This window comes from Perca fluviatilis, chromosome 7 (assembly GCF_010015445.1).
Source record: "Perca fluviatilis chromosome 7, GENO_Pfluv_1.0, whole genome shotgun sequence".
Classification (NCBI taxonomy): domain Eukaryota; kingdom Metazoa; phylum Chordata; class Actinopteri; order Perciformes; family Percidae; genus Perca; species Perca fluviatilis.
The window spans coordinates 22,204,437-22,228,300 of record NC_053118.1 but is presented as its reverse complement, the minus strand read 5'-3'; the positions used below and the strand labels follow the sequence as shown (position 1 = coordinate 22,228,300).

General features: G+C 41.9%; 1 protein-coding gene across 1 annotated transcript in view; it reads right to left on the bottom strand.

Annotated features, from left to right (window-relative positions):
- The window catches only part of kcnn3 (potassium intermediate/small conductance calcium-activated channel, subfamily N, member 3), a 50,816-nt gene that overhangs the window by 20,227 nt on the left and 6,725 nt on the right, over positions 1-23,864 (bottom strand). The window contains 4 exon segments of the mRNA XM_039805206.1: positions 2,409-2,530; positions 4,561-4,696; positions 4,698-4,750; positions 18,525-18,620. Of these exon segments, the coding sequence (XP_039661140.1) occupies positions 2,409-2,530; positions 4,561-4,696; positions 4,698-4,750; positions 18,525-18,620 (407 nt within the window).

Genomic DNA, 23,864 nt, shown 5'->3' with positions numbered 1-23,864 from the left:
ATGACACAGAGCCCAGAGAAGAAAAAACCAGAGCGTTCAGAACAGTGGGAAATCTTAATGTTTTAGGGGATTAACGGGATAAATACGTTTACCTCATCATATTTTAAGCTTTGGCCACGTTTAACATGAAAATCCGACATTATAACATTATAGATATGACAGAAAATACCAAAAAAAGCATATTTCACCTTTAAGCAATGTTTAAACTTTTTGGGAAATGAGCTTATTGATTTTCTTGGACTTAGATAGAGAATATTGATACCACTATCATATCTATCTGGTTAATATAAAGTTACAGACAGTGGCGGGTTAGCTTAGCTTAGCATTAAGACTAGAAACAGGTGGAAACAGCTAGTCTGGCTATGACGACAGGTAACAACATCTTATCAATACAAGCTGTTTCCCCCTGTTTTCAGTCTTTATGCTAAGCTAAGCTAACCGGATGCTAACTGTAGCTTTGTATCATCACAGATCACAGGACTAAATGACAACAGACCCATCGCCCTGACCTCTGTGGTTATGAAGTCTTTTAAACACCTTGTTCTGTCCCACCTCAAAACCCTCACCGATCCACTCCTGGACGTTGCCTACTCAGGAACCTACGCCAGGATCCTGTTTGTGGACTTCAGCTCTGCTTTCAATACCATTCTTCCGGCCCTGCTGCAGGACAAGCTGTCCAAGCTGCACGTGCCCGACTCCACCTACATGTGGATCACAGACTTCCTGTCTGACAGAAACCAGTACGTGAAGCTGGGGAAACACGTCTCTGACTCATCTCCCACGACCTCAAGTGGGAGCTGAACATCAAAAAAGCCCAGCAGAGGATGTACTTCCTGCAGCAGCTGAAGAAGTTCAACTTGTCATAGACTATGCTGGTGCACTTCTACACTGCCATAATTGAGTCCATCCTCTCCTGCTCCATCACCATCTGGTACGCTGCTGCCACTGCTAAGGACAAGGGCAGACTGCAGCGTATCATCTGCTCCGCTGAGAAGGTGATTGGCTGTAATCTCCCATCTCTACAGGACCTGTATGCACCCAGGACGCTGAAGCGGGCAGGAAAGATAGTGACTGCCCCTTTGGCAGCAGGATGCGGTCCATCAGGACTAAAACCTTACACCACAACTACACCTGTACATTTGTACATTGCACAAACTATATCTCCTGAACTTTTTGCACATTCATCAACATCTTTGCACATCCTGCACTAAACCATGACGCCTTCAATTCTTATTGTTGAGAAGTTATATTGTACATATTGTTTATTTATGTTGCCGTTTCTTTTACATGTATTGTTTATTTCCTTTTAATATGTTTATATTTATGTATGCACCATCTACCAAGGCAACTTCCTTGTAAGTGTTACTTACTTGGCAATAAATCCTTTTCTAATTCTGATTCTGATATTTACCAGCCAGACATAACAGTGGTAAAAACCAGACCATCTAGATCTTTGCTTTCCCAAATTGTCAAACTATTCCTTTAAGAAATCTTTGTCAAACTACTATTTGGCGTGGCAGACGATCAGTCCGTGGAGACTTGGCTTGGAAACCGGAGGGTCGCAGTAAGTTCAAGTCCCCATACGGACCAAATACAGAGTGTGGACTGGTAGCTGGAGAAGGTGCAAACCCCTAACTGCTCGGGGGCACCTGTCCATGGGCAGCCTCCTCGCTCTGACATCTCCCCATTAATGCATGTGTATAGGTCCTGTTTGAATGTGTGTGTATTTCGGACCTGTGTGTGTGTTCGATGCGTAAAATAACAACAGAGTGTTAAGGTCAAGAATGAACCTTCAAGCTTAACATGTTCTAAATACATTCATAAACAGTTTTAAACTTGCCTGTAAATTATTTGAACATGTGTATAAACAGTTAAAAAAGCGAAGTAACGCGCTGTGGGGATTTGTTCATGTGTGTTAGTTTATATATAGTTTACTGCACTGTGATTTCGGATATGTTATACTGTATTATCAATCATTCATTATTGTGTTTATACACCAGTTACATATGCGTCATAGGAGAATGTATAGTTGTTGACAAATTATCAAACATAAATGTCCTTATATCTACTTAAAATTACAATACAGTTTGCTGTAACAAAATGAAGTATTTAGATACTGCTTATAAATGCTGAATGGGGTGTGTGTGTGTGTGGGGGGGGGATCTATAAGACAAACTGGACAAACGAAGTAACAACTCCATCGCCTGGATCAAATTAGATGTACAACTGGTGAGAAAGCCTCATAAACTGATGTCTAAAGATGGATTATGTTTCACACATGTCCCAGATTATATTTCCTGCCAATTGAATTTAATTGCTCAGTTGAATCCCTCATCCAATCACAGACTCATGCACACACACACACGATAACACACAACACACCCAAACGAACCAGCTCTGTTACTGACCTCTCGCAAACTCGTACGGTCCAGGCAGCGATGATCCACAGAGAGATGCTGAAGACCAGCAGCACCGTCCCGGGGCAGATAGTCATGAGGGTTTTCATTACAAACCGTGTGTTGAAATGCACCTGCAATACACACACACACACACACACACACACACACACACACACACACACACACACACACACACACACACACACACACACACACACACACACACACACACACACACACACACTCAGTATAGCAGAGCTGATATAATACATTGTAATACAATTTTTTCATGGGTTAGTATTGCGTAGCTCTGAATCCTCATCCTGTACACCATTTCCCACACAGACTTGGTGTTTTACTAATTAGTCTTCTGAATAGCTTTTGATAGCAGCAACACTCTGAGAATCTCCACTGTAATTGGAGTCAAGAACGTGGCGCGCCCTCTGACTCGGGTCAAGCTATACAGTGTCTTTGAGTAATTGGCCTATTTCAGTGTAGTTTTTATCTGTGGCTCATTTGTCATCAACTTCTGGCAGATGGATGATCTGAGAGCAACAGTTGAGCCCAGGGAAGGGTTAAGCAGCTGATAAATGAGTTGTCATGTTAGAGCTGCACTTCAATGGCAGCTTCACCTCCTCTCACTGTCACAATTGCCTGAGGGTCAGGATAGTGCCATCACAGATACACTCGCAACCTGATAAATTACCCATCTAAAATCTACTCCATCTCTCCTTCCGTCCTCCTCTCCTCCTCTTTTTAGTTTCCATATTTCCACCACACACTACATCCCTACTTCCTGATTTTACAATGCTTATCGTTTAAAGTCATTACAAACGTGGCACCTATCATTTATTGCATGGCTTGTACAAATTTCTCCGCACTCGTATTGCAGTCTCATTTGAGTCCTTTCTTTTCATGCCCCATTTGAGCCGTACACAATATCTTGTTCTCATTTCACGCTCCCATCTCCTATTGTATTAGGAAAGATCCAACACAGCTTACATCTAAGTCTTCATGTACAGCGATGACAAAAGGAGAGGAAAGGCATTTGAACTGGTAGATGAAAAGAAACAGGGTGACTATAAGGGCAGAGCGGAAGGAGGGACTTGAGATAGTTGGAGAGATAGAGGCCAAGAATGAAAGGGACAAGGCGGATACTGATTTAATTCTAAGGAGAGAGCTCTTGACCTTAATACCTTTACAACCCCTTTACCCAGGGCTGGACTGGGACAAAAAATTGGCCCTGGCATTTTTGGCCCCGGCGGCCCACACCCACCGTGACTGGTCAGACACATTCCCTGCAGACAGTCCTCTTAAAATATGCGTGCATTCTATTATGTGAGTTGCCTAGTGTTCTGCGTTCATGCCATCTGGCATACCGGGCATTTCCCGGTGGGCCGACCCACTTTTGGGCCGAACCTGACAGCCGTTAACTTTAATGTTACAGCCAAACTGCTTGTTGTCGTTATGACGTGAGGCGCACATAAGCGCCGACACAAACGCACACGCACACACAGCCTCCCTCTCTTCCTGAGAGGCCCTAAGGAGCCTACTCCTTACCACATCGTCATCCACTCTCTCTTCCATCTTTTCCTCACTTGCTCCCATGGCCCTGTCGCAAAATTACGAATCCCACTATGGCTACGCCAAGAACCGCCCTACGAAGCAGCTCGATTGGTTGGGGTTAGGCATTTCACCTCGAGTGGTTAAGGTTAGGGTCAGGGGATTGGTCAGGGGATAGGACCTGTACATGTAAGCATGGATGCCTGGCCAATAGTAGTGTGTGAATGCTATTGAAGGGCGGGTCTTGGCGTGGCCATAGTGGGGAAAAAAATATCGCTTGTGGCACGGAGTGGGGAAGGGGGTTCCTGGATTTGATTGGGTCAGGCCAGTGCCAAAAAAGAAAATTAACCAATGGGCAGCTGTGAGTTCTTTATGGGCCGGCACGGCCAAATATGTTTTTTTTTAAATTAAAAAAACGGCCTATTTATATCGGCGATTCGGCCCAAAAGTGGGTCGGCCCACCGGGAAAATGCCCGGTATGCCAGATGGCCAGTCCAGCCCTGCCCTCACCTCTCTCTGGCAAAAGCTTTGAAAAGCCACACTCTTTGAATGCATACTGCACATACACACACCCATGCAAGCACAAAACCCTTCTGACCTTATTTAGGGCACCTATACTCCTGGAGGAGGCGTCGGTGAAGAGTTTGCTGTGCAGAAGCATGACTCTGGCGATGAGGTAGAGGCGCAGGAACATGGGCACGCTCAGCACCATGTCCAGGTCAGCCTCGGCCTGTTATACGTGTCTGGTCATAGCGCCAGTCGTCAGCGCCGTTGTCGATGACAAACAGCTGCGGGAACAGGAAGGACATGAGGAGAGTTAAAAGGAGAAAGGAGTTACACTTGTTTTAATGTGTAGCTGTGAAGACTTTTCATCATGATCCTCTGCTGGCACAGTTTATTCATCAGTACAGCTGACTGATGTGATGATTAAAGAAACGAGCAGCAATTTAGAGTAAATGTCTCTTTCCTGAGATGTAAAACACCATCCATCTAATCAGTAATCTATTCAGTGCTTTGGCTAAAACTAAACCAAAGTCATCTGAAACGGCTCCCATAATATTTGTTGTTATATATTTTTTTAAGTATTTCTGCCAATGTCATGAGCACGTGCCTAACAATGTTACTTTAATTGCAGTTTTCCCTCTCTGTATGTTGATGTTTTTCATTTGTAATTGCTATGGTTACTCTTGAAATTGTCGCCAAAGCAGTTGTTATAAGGAAGTGGTAAGAGCAAGGTTTCATTATAGGGGCCCTCCTCCAGACGGTGCTGACAGGAACTTGAGGGTGGGGAAGGTAGTGGTGGTTGATGAGAGGAGAAGGCGCTGGAAAGAGATGAAGTGCAGAGGAAATGAAGAGACAGAGATAGGAACGGGGAAATATCAGGGAAAGGAGGATACTGCAAATACTGTTTTTCAAGTGCAGAATATAAAATTTATAACCTGTTTCCAGCACAAATAACTTTTGAATTGAAAACATGAATTTCTAGACATTTATGTCCGTAAACAAAATATAGACTAATGCTTCAGTGAAATCATGAAGAATTGCACTTGATTGTACAATATTCTTGAGGCATTGATTTACATTGGAAACAGCTTTAAATCTCGCAATTTAGCAGGGCAATTGCACTTTTTTCATTATTAAAAGAAAATAATTTTTTTAGGACTTAATAATGAACAAAATGTCTTCATAGTAAAATTCTTGCAGTGGACAGAAAACGTTAAAGACATAGAGACATAAATATAGTTCATAAAAAGATAGGCTGTGGCCAGTGAGAGATGAGGCACTCACCTGCTAACAATTGCTCTTTACCACATGATTCATTTCAAGGGCTTTTAGCCCACACAAACATTTATTTAGGAAAACAAAAAACTACAATAACAAGTCAAACGTCATGACAGCCAACTGCTCTGTATCATCGCTGTCACGAGGAAGGCAGACTGAAGCCACTTCCTCAACTACCTTTGAAAACACACTGCATTATTTCATCTGTTGTATGTATATCTAGCTCAGCATGATGCATGTGTTTCCCTTGTTCTGCTGTTGTAACATGCGTGTGGACACATGTAGCTAACGTGTGCTTGCCGACATATGTAGCCTACGAACACGGCTGTGTCATCGTGTAAGCTATCATCTGAACCAAGGGTCAAACGCTGCCTGTATTCTTTCATGATTTCTGTGAGCGTGCGTGTGTGTGTGTACTGTACTTGTGTGTATTTGTGTATGCCTGAGTGAGTTTGAGAAAGAGAGAGTGTGCAGACCCAGCCTCGTCATGGTGACTGTTGCCAAGGCGACAACATCAAAGAGCAGCCAAGCTTAATTAGGATCCCCAGCGAGAAAAAAAAAAAGGGGAGTCAAAAAGAGAGAAACGCAGTGAGAGACAAGGCAGGAAGAAAGAAAAAGGAGATACAGGGAATAACATGTAGAGGTGTGTGTGTGTGTGTGTGTGAGAAAGCGAGGCACAGACAGGTTGTTTAATCTTATCTACAATTTGGGGACAAAAATCTGGTTCTCATAAAATAAACCACTGAATTTTAGGGTTACGACTTGTTTTATGGATATAGTTAAGTTTAGGATTGGAGTTAGACATGTAGTAGTTATGGTAAGTCTCCAGGGAATGATTGCAAGTCAAGGTAAGGTGATAAAAATAAGTTGCAGCGTGTGTGTGCTTGCTTAAGCTGTAGAGTAGTGCACCAGACTTCATGTATATTTATTCACACTTTCAGAACATTGCTTTTGTCTGCAAACCAGTCATCATTCATCCTTCATTCAGCCCCGTCTTTCTCTTTTTTTCTGACTACCGCCCTGTTTTTCCTCCTTCCAACATCCCTCACTACCCTTCCTCCTCTCTCTGACTGACATCTCCCCAAATCAAAACAGAGGTGATCCAGTTTCTTGCCAATGGAGGAATGGCTCTCCCTTCCTCTTCCCTCCACCCTCCCGTCCCCTCCTGTCCTGTCCTCCCTCATGCTCCTGCTGTCGGTCTTTTCCTGGCTAAATCGCTATGAGGAAGGGATAAATAATTAAATCCCATTAGGAAAGTAATCTGTCAATGGGAGTGAGTGAGTGCCACTGCCCCTACATGACCAGGACTGAATGAGGGGGGGAATGAGGGAGGAGGGGTTAGGAAGAGGGAAAGTAGGTAGAGATGGTCTATGTACAGTATGTGTGTGTGTGTGTGTGTGTGTGTGTGAGGGGAGTTTAAACACCAACTGTCAACTCTATCAGGAGAGAAAAAGGGAGGGAGGTCAGGGAACAGCTAAGCTAAATAAACTGGAACATAAAGAACAGGCCCACAGGGAAAAATAAACAAAATAATTCTGTTATTTCCTTAGTTTTAACAAAACATGGCATCACAGGGCAGAGGGCAAGGGACAAAGAAAGGCAACAGAAAGCAGACTGGACAGAAGGAGGGCAAAATAAGAGAAAAACAAAAAAGCAGGCCAGTGGGAGAGAATGGAGGCAAAAAAGAACAAAGGAGAAATGTGTGAAAATGACAGCCACAAATATAGGCTGAGGTCTCTTCAAAGGTGAAGGTGTGAGGTTTAAAAGGAGCCTCTCTACCTCAAGCACCCCCCACTGCTACATCTGCAGCCTGCCTGATGAATTTGTCACCCCTCCATCTTTCCTCTTAAGCCGTCCATCCATCCATCCTCCCATGCCTCGATCCCCTTCCAGTGCCCCTGCGGCCATCGTACCTTGGTAATCGTGTTAAGTCCCTGATTGCAGATGCCTCTCATCACAGAACCAGACACAGTGCTGGCCAGACTCTGCCAAGCGAGCAAGCGAGACATGCAGAGGCAATTTTGCACACACACATGCATACACGCATCCAGACGGTCCTGTCAAATGCAGCACAGACTCTCAAAAAGAGGTAGACGCAGGCAAATCAGCCTCAAGTTGGCATTTCACACAGAGGGAGGGAGACTAAATCATAGTCTGGAGACGGCCCTAATCACTGAAGAACACTGTAAAGCATGCATGCATACTTTTACACGCATAGTCACACCTCTGGGAAATGTCTGGGCTACAGCATGGAAATCCCTGGAACAGGCAGAAAATAACTGGGGTGAGCCAAACACACAAGCACAGATTCACCACTCAGATATACATGAATATGCAGAGAGGGTAACACACTTTCCTTGACTGTAATAGCAGCTCTGAGGGAACGCCCCCGTGGCTGTTTCTACACAGACAACAGAGGAAAGGAAGGAGAAAGGGTGTTGTGGAAGTGAAAAGGAAGTGTTAAGAGATGAAGAAGGGTTCACGGTTTCTGTGCGTGCATGAGCTACGTTGCCTAGTTTTCCACTAGAAAGTGGAAAAACAGAAACTGGGAGAGAGTGAAGAGAGGATTCCACCAGTGGTGTCTTGAGATGTGGAATCTCCTTTATTGAGTGCAAATGTGAAAAACAAACTGTGTTACTAAAAATTGCCAGAGGCTAGCAAGACATGGCATCCGATATATTAACATTTCTTTGAAATACTGTAAGTGGGTGAAATTCTTCTTTCACGTCTACAGTCTGAGGAGGACACTGTGGTTTACCTCACTGGCATCGTCTCTTCCATTATAGTTCCCAGGGCAGATGCACTTAATGCAGAATCTGTAGAACATGACATCATGAAATGACCGTCCAAGTTTTAGACATCTCAGAATTGCAGTTTCACTTTAAAAATACAGCTCATTTTATTTTCCTAATACCATCTGTCTGGCTTTGAGTGGCTGAGAGTGCCAAGCTGGTGTCTTCTTGATCAATGGACTGCTTCTAAAATCCTCCAAAAGTAACTGAATAACATAGTTTACCAATGCTTGAAGTGCACTAATGGACTGGAGAAATATCCCTTTCTCACACACACTCTCTTAGAGTTTCTATTTGATTAATTTCAACAACAATTCCATTTTTGTCTTTCAAGTGTAAATTTCTTGCAGGATTATGAGCTAAAGTGAAAATGTAAAATGTGCGTGCCTCTATGTGTGAAGAAATGAAGAGAAGGCCAGTGGTGAGCTGGCAGATTAATGAGTCACACAACAGGCCAGAGCATCAAATACATGAACACGCATACATGGACATCCCTGCATGCTACATGAAACACATGAAAGATACATTTGCAGATAGTTTTTTAAGCAAATATTTAGCCTGGTTTTGGCTAAATGGTAACCAAAGGACCACTCGGAAACTGTGGTTTATAATAACCGCTGTCTTTGAGAGTGTTTTTCTTGGTTCATCATTGGCTAGATCCATGATATTTCAATCCTCAGTCTGCATTATTCCTGACCAATGTCATTCATCTTGGGTACAATGTTAACACAAACTAATGGTGTGCGGTTGCACAGATTGGACAGTCAATCACAGCTCTCTTAAAATGTCTCCTGAGTTTATGGTGGTGATAACAATCTCTGCTCAAGTTCTAATAATATCTGTACGATAATAGTCTCCATCTGTTATCTGTTGTCTAAACACACTAACAAAGAATCGGCGAAGCGATCTTACAAAGAAGTACACAAAAAGCAAGGATAAACTCAGTAGTAAAAAATAAAAAATAAAAGAACGTGCGTTGATGAAACCATAATTACAAAATCACACAATACTGATTTATGTTGATGTTGCAGCATTAAGGAGCTATCTATCTCACTCTTATTCAGTGCTCATTTCAATAAGCAGATCAGTGTCCAGTGACCCAGGCAGCAGGGCGTAAAAAGGTTTCCTCCGTAACCCAGTAAGGCCCTGAGTTGCAAAATTACAAACAAAAACTAACAAAATCTGTAAATATATTTTTGACTGCATTTACACAGTCATTGGGTCCTACTGTCCTTTTAGTATGATAATTAAAGAGCATAATAGGCTAACCAGACAGTATTGTGTGAATTGAGTGAAATATGTAAATAGAATTAAGAAATGCTCGGGGGTTTACAGGGTTGAAATTTCTCAATTTCTTGCCTAAAATTTATGCTTGCAAGACAATTCTCAGACAGTTTCCGAAGGTAGGTAGGTACAATGCTGAATGATCTGTCACAGTCCAGCAGGAATATTGTATTGTTACAAAGGTAACACTGTTCAAGTTAATACAATCTTGCTCGTAACCACTGCAATTGGTTTTAAAATCTTAAGCAAAAACCAAAGGAAAGGGGAAAAGGAAGGGTGTCAAAAGTGCTATAAATTAATATGACCTGAGAAACAATTATGACAAGAAATAATGTACAAGATAATGTATCTTGTCTGGTTAAGGGTTTTTTCTCAGTCTCAAAACACTTGTGGGTGTATCATTAAGGACAAAAACTGATTTATTTAAAGGGGTGATAGAATGCAAAACTGATTTTACCCTGTCATAGTTGAATAACGACAGTTCGGTTAGTAAATATGACATACATATAAGCTCAAAATCCTTTTGACACCCCTTTACTATGAAAATCTCATATTTTGAAACTGCCGCTGAAAACGGGCGAATCTCAACAAAGCTGGAAGTTGACGTCAACCTCCCAAGACCTGCAACTTTGTCACGCCCATGGATGTATTAAGAGACCGGTCAGGCCCCAACATTTACATAGGCTACACAACTGACCTGAGATCAGGTAGTCTTCTGAATCTAGTTCGCGCAGATCTCTGCTATTCCATTACAAAATTCACTTCTGAAACTTTTTTATGCGAGAAATCAACTATGTAAAGCTCAAATATGGGCCGTTTTACGAAAATGGATGGCTAATTGCAAATTTTGTCCGACTGTGTGTCGGAGTTCAGCGGCCGGTGCTGCCTGTGTTGCTGCCTCGCCGCCTGGCCTGCCTTCCTTCACAGACCCCGGCCTGCTGTGAGGTAGATGGAGCTCCGTCACGGCTGGCAGCCCACAGCACTCCGTACCCGCGCAAAGTCACCGTCTTTTGGGATAATGGACAACGAAACGCCGCTGCTCTGACAGAGCTTCAGGGCCTGCAACAACTTGTTACGCCAGCAATCTCTTACCACAGTTCCAGTTAATCTTATAATGTGTGTAATTATAATGTGTTGAGTTATTTAAACAAACGATTGGGGAAATAAACGCCGCTTGTCCGCGAGTCTCATTGATAGAGCCTGCGGCTGGATGTAGCTCGTGATTTGTAGCTACAAATCACGGATTTGCATTACACAAAGCCTGGCACCTACATTACCCACAATGCAACTTGAGAACCGACAGTTTAGTCCTAGATTTGGGTGTGTTATGCATATGTATTGAGTAGCATTTAGATGAGGAGCTACAGAGGGCTGGACTCACTTCTTTCTAACTCCACAGCCCCAGATTTGTTTTTGATTTCAAACTTACTCGTCTTCAGCCCCAGCCACTGCTGACTCAAGTGACATCACCTGAGGCAATATAATAATAATAACTTTTTCACATAATCTCCCTTAACACCTGTAAACAGAAGTTCCCCTATAAGGACAAAATGAGTTTAGTTAAATATGTGCAACAAATTTTTTTCTAAAGAAATCTTAAAATTACTACTTATAAAAAAATACTTAAGATGGGACCCGGCTGAAAACGATCGTGCCAAAACCAAGCACCGCCGGACCGGCCGGAGCAAACGTTCTCATTATACAGCTTCTGTAAAATTTTGTTTCTGAAAACATTTGAGGTGAGAAATAAGCAATGCAGAAACAGAGTCATATTTGATCAGGGCTGCCTAGTTTTACAGTTTAATTGGAGTTAACGAGCAATGATTGACCTGCGTTAGAGACTCCTCGGCTCTGATTGGTTGTTTTCCTTCTGGAGCGATGGAATCTTGCAAATGCCATTAGGAGCACTAGGAGGAGGCAGAGGAGCATGATTTTTTATTATTTTTTTTAAACAGATTATCTGTCTCATGTACTACTCTCAGGATATAGTTTAGACAGTTTCAGCAAATTTAGCAATTTATTTTTATTTTCATAAAAGTTACCAACTGTAGCTTTATTGCAAAGTCATGCTGCACACATCTTAACTGTGCAGGAGTACATTTGTAGATGTGTAGGAACAAACTGTTAAGAGCTGGAGTTATTATTTTCAGACTGCTGTCAGATTAAATGTCATAACTTTTTCTCCTAGGCAGAGCCAGTGGGGAATGATGGCCACTTGCGGTCCAATCTTGTGCTTTTATGCAAATTGCACAGTGGAGCTGGAAATACCAGCAATGACACACCAATAACCACCTGAACAAGCACTTGAGAAGTGTACACTTTCGCCAAGGTTCAAGACATTATCAGGATAAAGAAAGGCGTATTTCTCTCACAGAGGAAAAGGAACGAAGAAGTACATTCTTGGATCAAACATTCTAAGTATCTAAAATGTTCAATATTTTTCAACTTTAAGCTGTGGCCTATACTAACATACATTAACTAAACATACAGTAAACTAAACCAGCATTTTAGTGAAGTCTTATTGTAATATCAGGTCTTGGATTAGTGTATTACGAGCACTGCTTTTTGAACATATAAAACTGCTGTAGGCTGATCATAGTTGGCAGAATATTGGGAATATTTGTTCTATCAATGAAGAAAAAAAATATCTGTAATTCATCTATCAGGATTGTATTGAATAGAATTGTAAAAAAATGTAATTGACTCCCCAAAATGTGTGTGTGTGTGTGTGTGTGTGTGGTTTTATATATATATATATATATATATATATATACACATACATATATACACACACACACACACATCATATAACATATATATATATATATATATATATATATATATATATATATATATATATATATATATATATATATAGGCTACAGTGGGCTCAGCCCAATATATATATAGGCTACAGTGGGCTCAGCCCAATTTGTCCGGATGTGCCTGCTTGCATATGTGTCACATAAAATTTTATGAAAGTGATGCTTTTGAAAACATGATATTTCTGACAATAAATTAAAGATTTTTGAAATGGCATGTCTATTTTGTCTTGGCGGAGCGGAGATGAGAACAATCAGAACACAAACCCGCACAGAACTGGAATTCACCACTGCGGGTCAACAATAACACCGAAGTGTCTACGTCGGTATAATTAACAGATAAAATGCCTTCTCCGAAAGCTAAAAACCCCGTTCACAGCGGTGGTATCCCGGGGCTCGGAAGCTCCAACGGCCGCTACGAGTTCATGTCGCTGACCAAGCCATTGAACCGGTCCTCGCTGTGTCCCTCCCGCGGCAGGGCCCGGCTCGCCTCCTAGCTTTGGAGAGCCCCACTCGGTGCCGTGCATGCGCGCGCGCATGTGCGTGTGTGTGTGTGTGTGGTAGTAAAGAGAGAGAATGGGAGAAGGAAGTTTGTGTGAGGTGGACCTGGTCATCACAGACCCAAATCTTCTCAGTTGTTGCTACTGTCATATGCTGCACTGTCTCTTCATGTGGCACATTATGTTTGGCACATTGGATGAGGTCACTTCTTATATCATAACAAGGTAATACAATGTGTAATCAAGTGATGACTGATTAACAGTAATGTAAATGTTAAATGCCCTAATACTTGTTGATACTACAACAATGCAAAGTATAGGCTCTTAACCTTGCAGTTTTGCACATATCATGTGTAAGATTCGATTTCTCCATTTCTTTGCACAAAACTGTCTCATTTGAGACACTCAAATGAGACATTATTTTCCTAGGGAGAGCCCCCCCCACATAACAAATACCAATTTAACCCCTGTATATATATATTTTACAGTTGGTATTGGGTAAAGGGTCTCAAACTCACCCGTGTGGCAACACTGATTAGTTAAAATAAAACATCTTCTAAAATAATAAGCAAATAGATGATGATGATGATGATGATGATGATGATGATGATCACAGTGGTGGTGGTTCAATCCCCAGACCCTCCACTGAGGTGCCCTTGAGCAAGGCCCTTAACTCCAACCGCTCCAGTGGTGCTGCTCATTTGCCAGCAGATCAGACTGTGGTTGTACTGGGCAGCTTCCAGGTATGAATGTGTAACTGTGTGAATGTGACAGGTCGTCGTTGCAAATGAGAATTTGTTTTCAATCGACTTACCTGGATAAATAAAGGTTAAATAAAAAAAAAAAGAAATTGTGTTTGTGTGTGTGTTTTTTATCCAGTCAGAACACCAGCTGCATTTTGTGCAAGTTCACGGAAGATTGTTGGGATTAGTTTGTTTTAAGAAGTATGTGAGAACAACTGAGAGAACATGACACACTTAATAAAATATGGTAAGAATCAGAAGCCATTCCAGAATAATGTTGGAACATGACTGACTACTGTGAAAATCTAACATTTGTGTATATCTCACTGTAAAAGGATTTAGAGAATTTGGCATGTGGTAATTTGTAATCCACTAATTGAATCTAAACATACAGTAAACTAAACTCAAGTTACAACACCAGCATTTTTTTGTTCAAGTTTGCAATTGTTTTACTTTTTGGCCAGGATTTTAACTTTCCAGTTTGCTGGATTAAATATAGAAACAAAACCATGAGTGTCAATGTAGCTAAGCTGACTAAGCACAACACAAAACTACAATGTTCTCACTCCAAATCAAAAAGTTCTCATGTCAGCTCCCTATCATTTTTGACTGTAATAAAAACCTTCAATTCACACACTTTTGCTGCACGTTCATGTCGGCTATAGCATGCTCCCATTTGCTTTATACGGAGAACAGTTATCTCTACTCAATAACAAGATAATTACTGTAACTAGTTAACAAGAACTCAAATTATTTTTCTATGATGGCAGTGAATAAGGGAAACATTTGTAATATGTGATGATTACTGTAAAAATCACCACAGTCTTGTTTTTCCTTATTTCATGCTGAGCACTTTTGGGTTGTCCTGTGACAAATTAGAAGAGACAGTGAAGACGAAGAGAGAGGAGGTAGAGGAGAGAAACTCCAAAAGAGGAAGGCAGAGAGGAAAGATGTAAGAGATGAATGGAAAGGGCTTTTAGAGTCTTTAGAGGGTGAAAAAAGCAGGTGAGTGTTAAAGTATAACAAGAGAAGTGTAAAAGGTGAGAAAGTGAATGCTGAGTAAGAAAGCAGGAAGTCAGGAAGAAAGGATGTAAAACTCAACAACAAAATTGAATTGAGGCCCAGTGGAGGAGATAGGGAGACATATGTAATCTGATAATGACGAAGAAGCAGGAGGAGAAAGAAAGATAAAAGAAAGAAAAAGAGAAGCACAATGATGGTGGTAAACAAAACGTATTGTGAGATAAAAGATATGAGGAGGGAGAGAAAAATGGAGATCAGCGTGAGAGAGAGAAAGGTGGTATAAATGCCAGCTAAACCCGATAACATCATTCTGATCTCTGCCTCTCCAACCTTCTGTGCAAATGTATGTGTGTGTGTGTGTGTGTGTGTGTAATATCCTGTTATATGCTGGGCAAAATGCTCCAGCAGAGTGTGTCATAATCTGAGAATGAGATCTTTATTGAACAATGCCTTTCATTTCGCACAGCATTACTTCTCCTGGTGTGTATCTGTTACAGAGACAAACTGGCACTTCTTATGCTGCTCATGTAAATAAGCAAACAGGCTCAGAGCCAGCGGGCAGGTACTAAATAACTTGCGTGTAATAAAACGTGTATGGTTCAGCTATATGAAAGCTTGCGCTTTGGGATGCTGCACACTCTCACTGCACTGTTGTACTAAAAAAATAGAAAAAAATAGCCTATAGATGAAGGCTAACTCCCCCTACAACCACAAACTGTTGCTTTTACATATCTCATAATGTAAGGGTGAAAAAACATGATATAATGTGTTAATTAGTTAGCTTTAAAGTTGTTAGAGTAATTTGGGGCCAGCTAGCTGTTTACCACTGCTTACAACGGCTAAGACTGATGGGCAGCGAATAAATCACTCTGTCACTTTTGTAGTTTTGCTAACTAGCAAGCTACTTGCTAATGTAGCTTGTGCACATAGCAACAAGCTGAGTAGCAAGTCGCTTGCTAGTTAGCAAACATTGCAGCTGTTGTTTTCAAAAAATCTCTAAAACCTAATGTATTCTACCGGCCTAGAAGCAGACAGACACAGTTAGTGACTAGCTGGTGAACATAGTGGAGCATTTTAGCAGCTAAAGAGCCAGATGTTTCCCTCAGTAGAAGTTGGTAGAGACCAAAAACTGAGCTGAAAGAGAGTAAATATTGGACTTACAATCATTACATGGAGTGTAACACGACTTGCGAGATATGGCATTTGTGCTGCATTTGTGTGGTGTTGGAAAAATAGGAAAAATTAGTTGCCCACTGGAAAAATGTATGTGAACGCCTCCTCAATTCGGAACGTTAACATTGCAAGATAGGGCATGCCTTGGCAAAGGTCTGTGCTTTTGGGGTGCCCTTCTAGTTCTAAAAAGTGATTTGGGGTTTAATCAAAAGATTATTTCACTCACCTTGTGATTCCCTCCTATAGCCTACCATCATGGCACTCCTCCCTAAACTCCTAACTTAATTTAATCAAAAGAGATGATTTCTCAAAGGGATTAACAGCAGACAATTGTTTCTCTCTGCCGGCCTTACAGTATCAATCTTTTCTTCTACTGTTGATATTACGCACACTGTGGCTGCCACTGTCACGTGTGGCAGCCACAGTGTGCGTGGGAGGATGACTGACTCTGTATGTGAATGTGACATCAAATGTGTGAGCAGAAACGAAGGCTCTTTTATCAATGAATGCTAAACCATATACGCAAACACACGTATCGCTGTAAATCTTAATTCACAACAGCTGCCTATTACAGACTTATTGCAGTCTATCAGCCCCTGTGTATGACAGTGAATAAGCAATGGCCATTTAGTTATTGATTCACAGATGGAGAGCGAGAACTATTATATAGAGCAGAATGCATCAGAATCTCCATCACAGACCCGCTGGAACTGTAATAGACATTTCCAGCAACATCTAAGCTGTGATGGAAATGAAAAAAAGCCACAGCATTAAACTAATATGTGTTGCTCCGTGGTTTAGCTGGTGGCAGTAATAGCTAGTGTGGGGCACTCATTGGGTCCAATTCCCACAAGGCTCCCATTAATAGTCAATGTGCATTGATTCCAGATGGCTTCAGGTGAAACCCCAATGGCTGTGGTACCGTTATATTAGTGAAATGACAAACAGCAAAACTGATATCAAGAAGCATGAAAGCATTTCTGATTGATTGTTTCAGCCCTACAAGAGGTTCAGGCTATGTGTGTTTGTGTGCCATGTGTGTGTGTGTGTTTGTATGTTTATGTGTGCATCTATTGAATGACAGGGTTGATTTTGGCTGAGTGTGTATTTAACATTCAGTGCATATCTATTTGATGCAAAGCCACGCAAACTGTTTCGTTGATCTTACCAAGACCCTCATTAAAGTCATTAATTGGCTGGACACACATCTGGGTCCCTTGGTCTATCTCGGGAGCCTGAGAGACGACAACATAATGTGTACACTGTGGACAGAGCTCAGATGTGCCTCTGCTTATATTTGGAGAAAAACAATCTTAAACAAAAAGGTAAAGGCATTAAAGAAGTAGTCCCTATTTTGGGAAATATGTTTATTTCCCAAAGACAAGATCAATACCACTCTCATATCTGTGCACTAAATATGAAGCTACATTCAACAGCTGGTTAGCTTAGCTTAGCATAAAGACAGGAAAACAGCTAGTCTGTCCAAAAGTAACAACGTCTGCCTAGCACCTCTAAAGCTCACTAATTAGAGAAAATCTGGGGTTTTACAGTGTGTTAACTATTTCGTTAATTATTTCTTGGCCAGCTGCAGGGACTTTGTCTTGAAATAGTCCTGAACATAACCCTTCATGCAACCACAAATTGCTGTTTGAACACTTTAACTATACTTTATAGCAAACTATGACTTAAACAAACAAGATATAATTAGCTTTACAGGTGCTGATGGGAAGATTTTGTCATGTTTAGACAGAGCTAGGTTAGCTGTACCCCCTTGCTTTCAGTCTTTACGCTAAGCTGAGCTAATCACCTCCCACCTCTAGCTCCACTTAAAGGCCCTGACACACCAACCCGATAATCGGTCGTCGTACAGTCTGGCGAGGTCAGTGAAAAGTCTGATGAAAATCTTTTAAACTGACCTTTGTCGATCTGAAATGAAGACAGATTCAGCAACTGCATGGCCTATTTCTCGTTTAAAATGTTTTCAGAAACATGTTTCGGTGAACTATCTTCGTAAAATATGAGATTGTATTCCGAACGAAGCCGCCATTATGCCCGGTTGAAAAATCCGGGAGCAGCCAGACCCACGTGACGCCTTCGTCCAATCAGCTGCCGGTTTTCATTTTTTGGGCGACAATACAGATTAGCGGCGCCTGCTGTTATGGAGTCATATTACGTCTCATGCACGCGCAGAACATACTCTCAAGTCGGCGTCGCTTCGATGTGTTCTGAGGCACTTTTTGGACCTCAGGGAGCCGACTGATCAGTCCAACTGCCTTTTCTGCCAACGGTCGGCCGTCGGGTTGGTGTGTCAGGGGCTTTACTCAAAGACATGAGAGTGGTATCTCTAACTCTCGAGTACCAAAACGTTAAACACCTGTCTATGAGATCATTTGTGTTAGTATGTAAGTACGTCTGCCCGTGGATGCATGTTAATGTGTTTTACCTGAACTTCCCGTGCATGGTAGGCTATGATGAGGCCCAACAGTATGACTGTGGACAGGCTGATCAGACACTTCAGGGCCAGAGAATACATGGAGCTCTGTAGAGAGAAAATTTACACATACACCTTTAGAAACATGCAGCACAAACATAATACACATTTCAGGTCAAATTTGCTATGATGGTTGTTTTAGTATTCAAAGTATAATGACAAAAAAACATCAATGAAAGATCCCACACTCATGATAGTCCACATTCTGTCACTAGTCTCAACTAGTTTCAACTTGGAGCGAGTTCCACTATGTTCTCTCTCCACTGCTAAAATGGCATGTGTACCATAGCAGCACTGCTTCAGCATAGACAATAACAACTAACATTTACAGAAGTAGAAAGGAAGTATTCCACCTGTCAATATCACTGCAGCCAAGCCCTAAATCCTCTGCTTGTCTGGTCGCGAACTATAATCAGAGCCAGGCAACGGGGCGATCTACCCCGTAAACAACTCGTAGCGCTTCAGTGGTTCTTAACCCTTCCCACATTCCAGACAGCAAACTAGTTATCATATACGTAATACAGAATGCACGCACATATAGACAACCAGCATTATTTGTATCAGTTTTGTGCCTCTACGCTTACTGTACTTCTAACACTACATAGACGAAACAAAACAGCTAAGGGGTTACATAAAGGAGCTGTAACGGTTGTTTCCTGCTTAAGATGGGTTCTGGAATATTGTGAAGTTTTTAGAATTTGTGGGTGTGCTAGAATAATTGTTAAGCAGGTTTCAGCCATTGTTTTTTGAGGAATGGTGGGTGTGCTGCAGGTAGGAATTACAATTATGCTGCTTTCTTCCGTGTCCTCGTGAATTTTACAAACAATACAAACAGAAACTCCGCCTTTTCCTTGTGATGTTTTATGCGGGAATGCAATGTATTTTGGGTTCTTTTAGCGTATTGTGCGGCAGTTTCAGTGTGTTAGTGTGTTACGGTTGTTCGTTGGTCTTGGTTCTCAGCAACGATGCATCACGCTCGGTAATGGTATTGTATCAGCCACGCACAAAAAACCACACGCCACACGCACACAACCAAACACACAAACTAGCACCCACACACACACGCACACCCCCCCCCCCCACACAGGCCCACACACACACACACACACACACACACACACACACACACACACACACACACACACACACACAGACGCACGTCACACACACACGCACATCCTCCTTATATAGATTAAACTACACACCTCTGAGATGGAAGACTGATTTGGTGCCTTACACACACAACCACATATAGACATCCCACACGCACTGGAAAGCATCGTGTTAGTGTTGCTCGTTTGTTCGCTCCATATCAGTGGTTAGGGCCCGCATACCACATGTAAAACTACCCGCAGCTTTTTCTCCCTTTTGATTTCCCTACGGCTGGCTCAAAGCTCTAGCTGTCTTTTGGTCTTTATTTGCTCACACTCTTTCCCTGTCTTGGTCTGTCTCTCCTCTGCTAACATCTCATTTGTACTCACTGAAGCGATCTGGGTGCAAAGGAAGCCAACACTGTTGTGCTAATGAAAAAAATGCAGACTTGTATTTCAGCATTGTATGTATCTGTTTGAACACAGTCAGACTGGTGAGCTGAAATGTGATTTGCTTGGAGTTTACTTCCTATCTCTCTCTCACCTCTCTCGCTGCATTTACCTCAAGCCGTCTGTTGGATGCTCGGTTTTTTCCCCCTGTTCTGCCCATCACACTGTCAAGAGCATTTTGTTTTCGCCTGTTTCCACTTCACTTACTTTGCCTATATAGTAAATGACTCGACTGTGACAGAGAGACGTATGTGCCTACATGCTTGCCTTCTGTTTATTTTGGCTTATTTAACTCTCTCTTCTAATTGGCTGGCAGGGGTCCATTCATTTCTAGTAACTAGACACATCTGATGGCGTTCTAAATGAATGCACCTGTATCAAACTCTAGATAAAGCAACAAGGCTTAAGGTTTGTTCATACTTCAACAGGGACATGGACAGCTGCAGACTTGCATGTGGACAGCTGATGCACACACACTTCTATTAAACACACTACAACTTGTGGCACTAGAAAAGAGGGTGGCAACCTCACGACAAAGAGAGAGAAAGAGCTCCTTTGGTTGTTGTATTGAACTGAATAACAAGACAAATATCCTAAATATCCTGGGTATGGGTGCTGCCATCTTGTAATTTTGGAGCCAGAGTTTGCGCCCCGACTATACCCACCCGAGTCAATCCCAACTGTCAATCATGACGTTCATCCCTATTTACAGCATTGAATAACTAATAAAAACTGAACTAATCAGAAAAATGAACAATCAGCGTGATAAGAAATACCTAAAATGACAGAAACCATCTCTGGAAAATAAAATTTGATGTGATTTTTTTAGTTTGGCCCATGTTATATGCCCGCTTAGATGGAGGGGGTGGGATTTATGACCTATACTGCAGCCAACCACCAGGGGGTGATTAAGATGTTTTGGCTCCACTTATACAGTCTATACGTCAACCCCTAGTTTAAACTAGTTCTTGATGAACAGCAGGTGAGCAGAGCACCTAGCCAAAATGTTGTCATCACAGTGTACAGGTACAAGCACATTTTAATTGATGAATCTCTTTCTTTTACCCTTCACATTCAGCAGCTAGCAAAAAGACTAAAACTTAAATTAGGATTTTATTTTAGAATCAATCCTGCCTTTCGTTCGAATCTAGAAAGAGGCTGGTCGCTGCCACTTTTATGTCTGTACTTGACTATGGTGATGTTTTATATATGCATGCTTCGTCTCAAAGTTTACATTCACTGGACACTGTATACCATGGTTCTCTGAGGTTCATCACTGGTATGAAAGCCCTCTCTCACCATTGTAATCTGTATAAATGTATTGGATGGCCTTCTCTATCAACACAGAGACTTCAACACTGGCATACCTCTTATACAAGGCTATTTTAGGTCTCCTTCCATCCTACCTTCTGACCTATATCAGTGTAAATAGTACCGGGACTTACAATCTTCGTTCCCAGGATCTTTTCCTTCTTGACTTTGAAAGATTTTCTGTGTCAGTTGTTTTATGTTTTTGGTATTTTTGTGTATTTTGTGTTTGTATGTATTATATGTATGGTTGTACTGCTGCCTGTCTTGGCCAGGACACTCTTGAAAAAGAGATTTTTAATCTCAATGAGTCTTTTCCTGGTTAAATACAGGTAAAATAAAAAAAATAAAAAACAGGTGGTAATACTCAAATCAACAATGACTGAATTATATTGTGTGCTGGTTCACTGTCACACTGTTGTGGCTTAGTGGGACACTTGAAGAGAACAGAGCCATAATTACTGTTAATAATAACACCTGAGCTTTTCCCACTATGACAAGTCAAAATATGTAAACGTCAAAAAGGCATGGGCCAACGGACAAACTGTTGTTCTTCAAGAAACAGCATAACAACATGCAACTTTCTTTAAAACCACAAACAATAGCTGCATAGTATCAACCTCACAAATGTAATCCTAAATCAGTTTGTTATGATGATTCTGGACATCCAAATTAACCAATAGTTTTGAATGAATGTTAGCTTGACATTGGTGGCCTTTGATGTGGAGTGTACAACTTGCTGGATACTATCCCTGACATATACTGTGTATATTTGCGTGTTTGTGTGTGTATGTCTTAAGTGTGTGTGTAACCCTTCTTCCTTCTTTTTGTCCAGCTGTGCATAAGTGTGTGATTGGTGTGTATTGATCAGTGGCTTGGTGGACAGCATGTGGAGATAATGAGCTTTTTTGAGCTTCTTTAGTTCAATCAGCAGTCTCACACACACACACACACACACACACACACACACGCGCGCGCACACACACACACACACACACACACACACACACACACACACACACACACACACAAAACCAGGTAATATCTAGATGAGGGTTTTCCCCAACTGTCCCCACCTCACCCTTATTGACACACAGATGTGAGATCAAATACATGTCAATTACCATCACATTACTCATGTAGTGATAATTCACTCACTACATGTAATGCCTATGAAGGTGTATGTGTGTGTGCGTGTGTGCGTGTGTGTGTGTGTGTGTGTGTGTGTGTGAGTGTGTTGTAATGAGTTAGCCTTGGTGGTCTCTCCCTGTCAGAGCGATGCTTTCTTGCAATCAGTCTCCAGGGAAACAGGCAGTAGACAGAAGAGCCATGTCACCTTACCAGGATAAACACACACATACACATGCACACACACACACACAGGCAACTGCACATCAACACATAACATTACGGCACTATACACTCAATTAAATCCAGACAAAGGGAGATGTGAATGAACACACAGACACACACACACACACACACACACACACACACACACACACACACACACACACACACACACACACACACACACACACACACACACACACACACTAACTAACTAACTAACTAATATGACAGATCTGAATACATAAAAACATTAAGATACACTCTTTAGGTGTGTAAACATAGAGGAGATGATGTATATCGACGTGATTGTTTACGTTACCGGTGGATGATGCAAGTTCTAACACACCCATGTCTACCAACATACTCACACATACAGAGAGAGGTAACCTAGCCTTGTAACACAAAAAAAGAGCATATTTGTACCTGTTAGTAGCAAGACCTGTGGGATCTACCGTCTCTTAAAAAGCCTGTGATCTAGAAGATAAAGGGAGTGTGGAGTGGAGCAAAAGAGAGGAGGAGGTGGAGGAGAGGAGGGGGAGAGCAGTGCAGAAGTGCTGAGATGGCTGATAGCTCCTTTAGAGAATATGGTGGCAGTTTGTGAGTTTAATTCCCTGATGATCTTCATGTACTGTGTGGAAAGCAGCATGCAGCCACTGTGAGAGGCCTCGCAGAGAAAGGTCTGGAAAGGTCTCCCAGTAAATGTCTGTGAGAAATGTCATAGATAGGATAGCGAGGGCGGGGACAGAGAGACGGAGGTGGTGCAGGGGAAATGTGGGAGATGTTGTAAGCCTGCTGAGAAAGCAGTTACCCCCTTAAAGAAATGGAGACATATTTAAGACTCACCAGGGGAGGAACATAAACACTCCCTGTAAGTGAGAAGAAGACAGGAAGGGAAGGAAGGAAAGGGAGAATAGAAACGAGCACTGCTTCAAATCATTGAAAATATCGCTGCTTGTGGTGAGAAGTGGGTACACACTGTACGTTGAGGTGTCAAGTGTGTGTATTGACAGTGTGACAGGTGAAGTTGACAACAGCTGTGCATTCCCTCAGAATAGCAATGTTCCTTTGTAGGCCTGAAACGTGGTCTGGA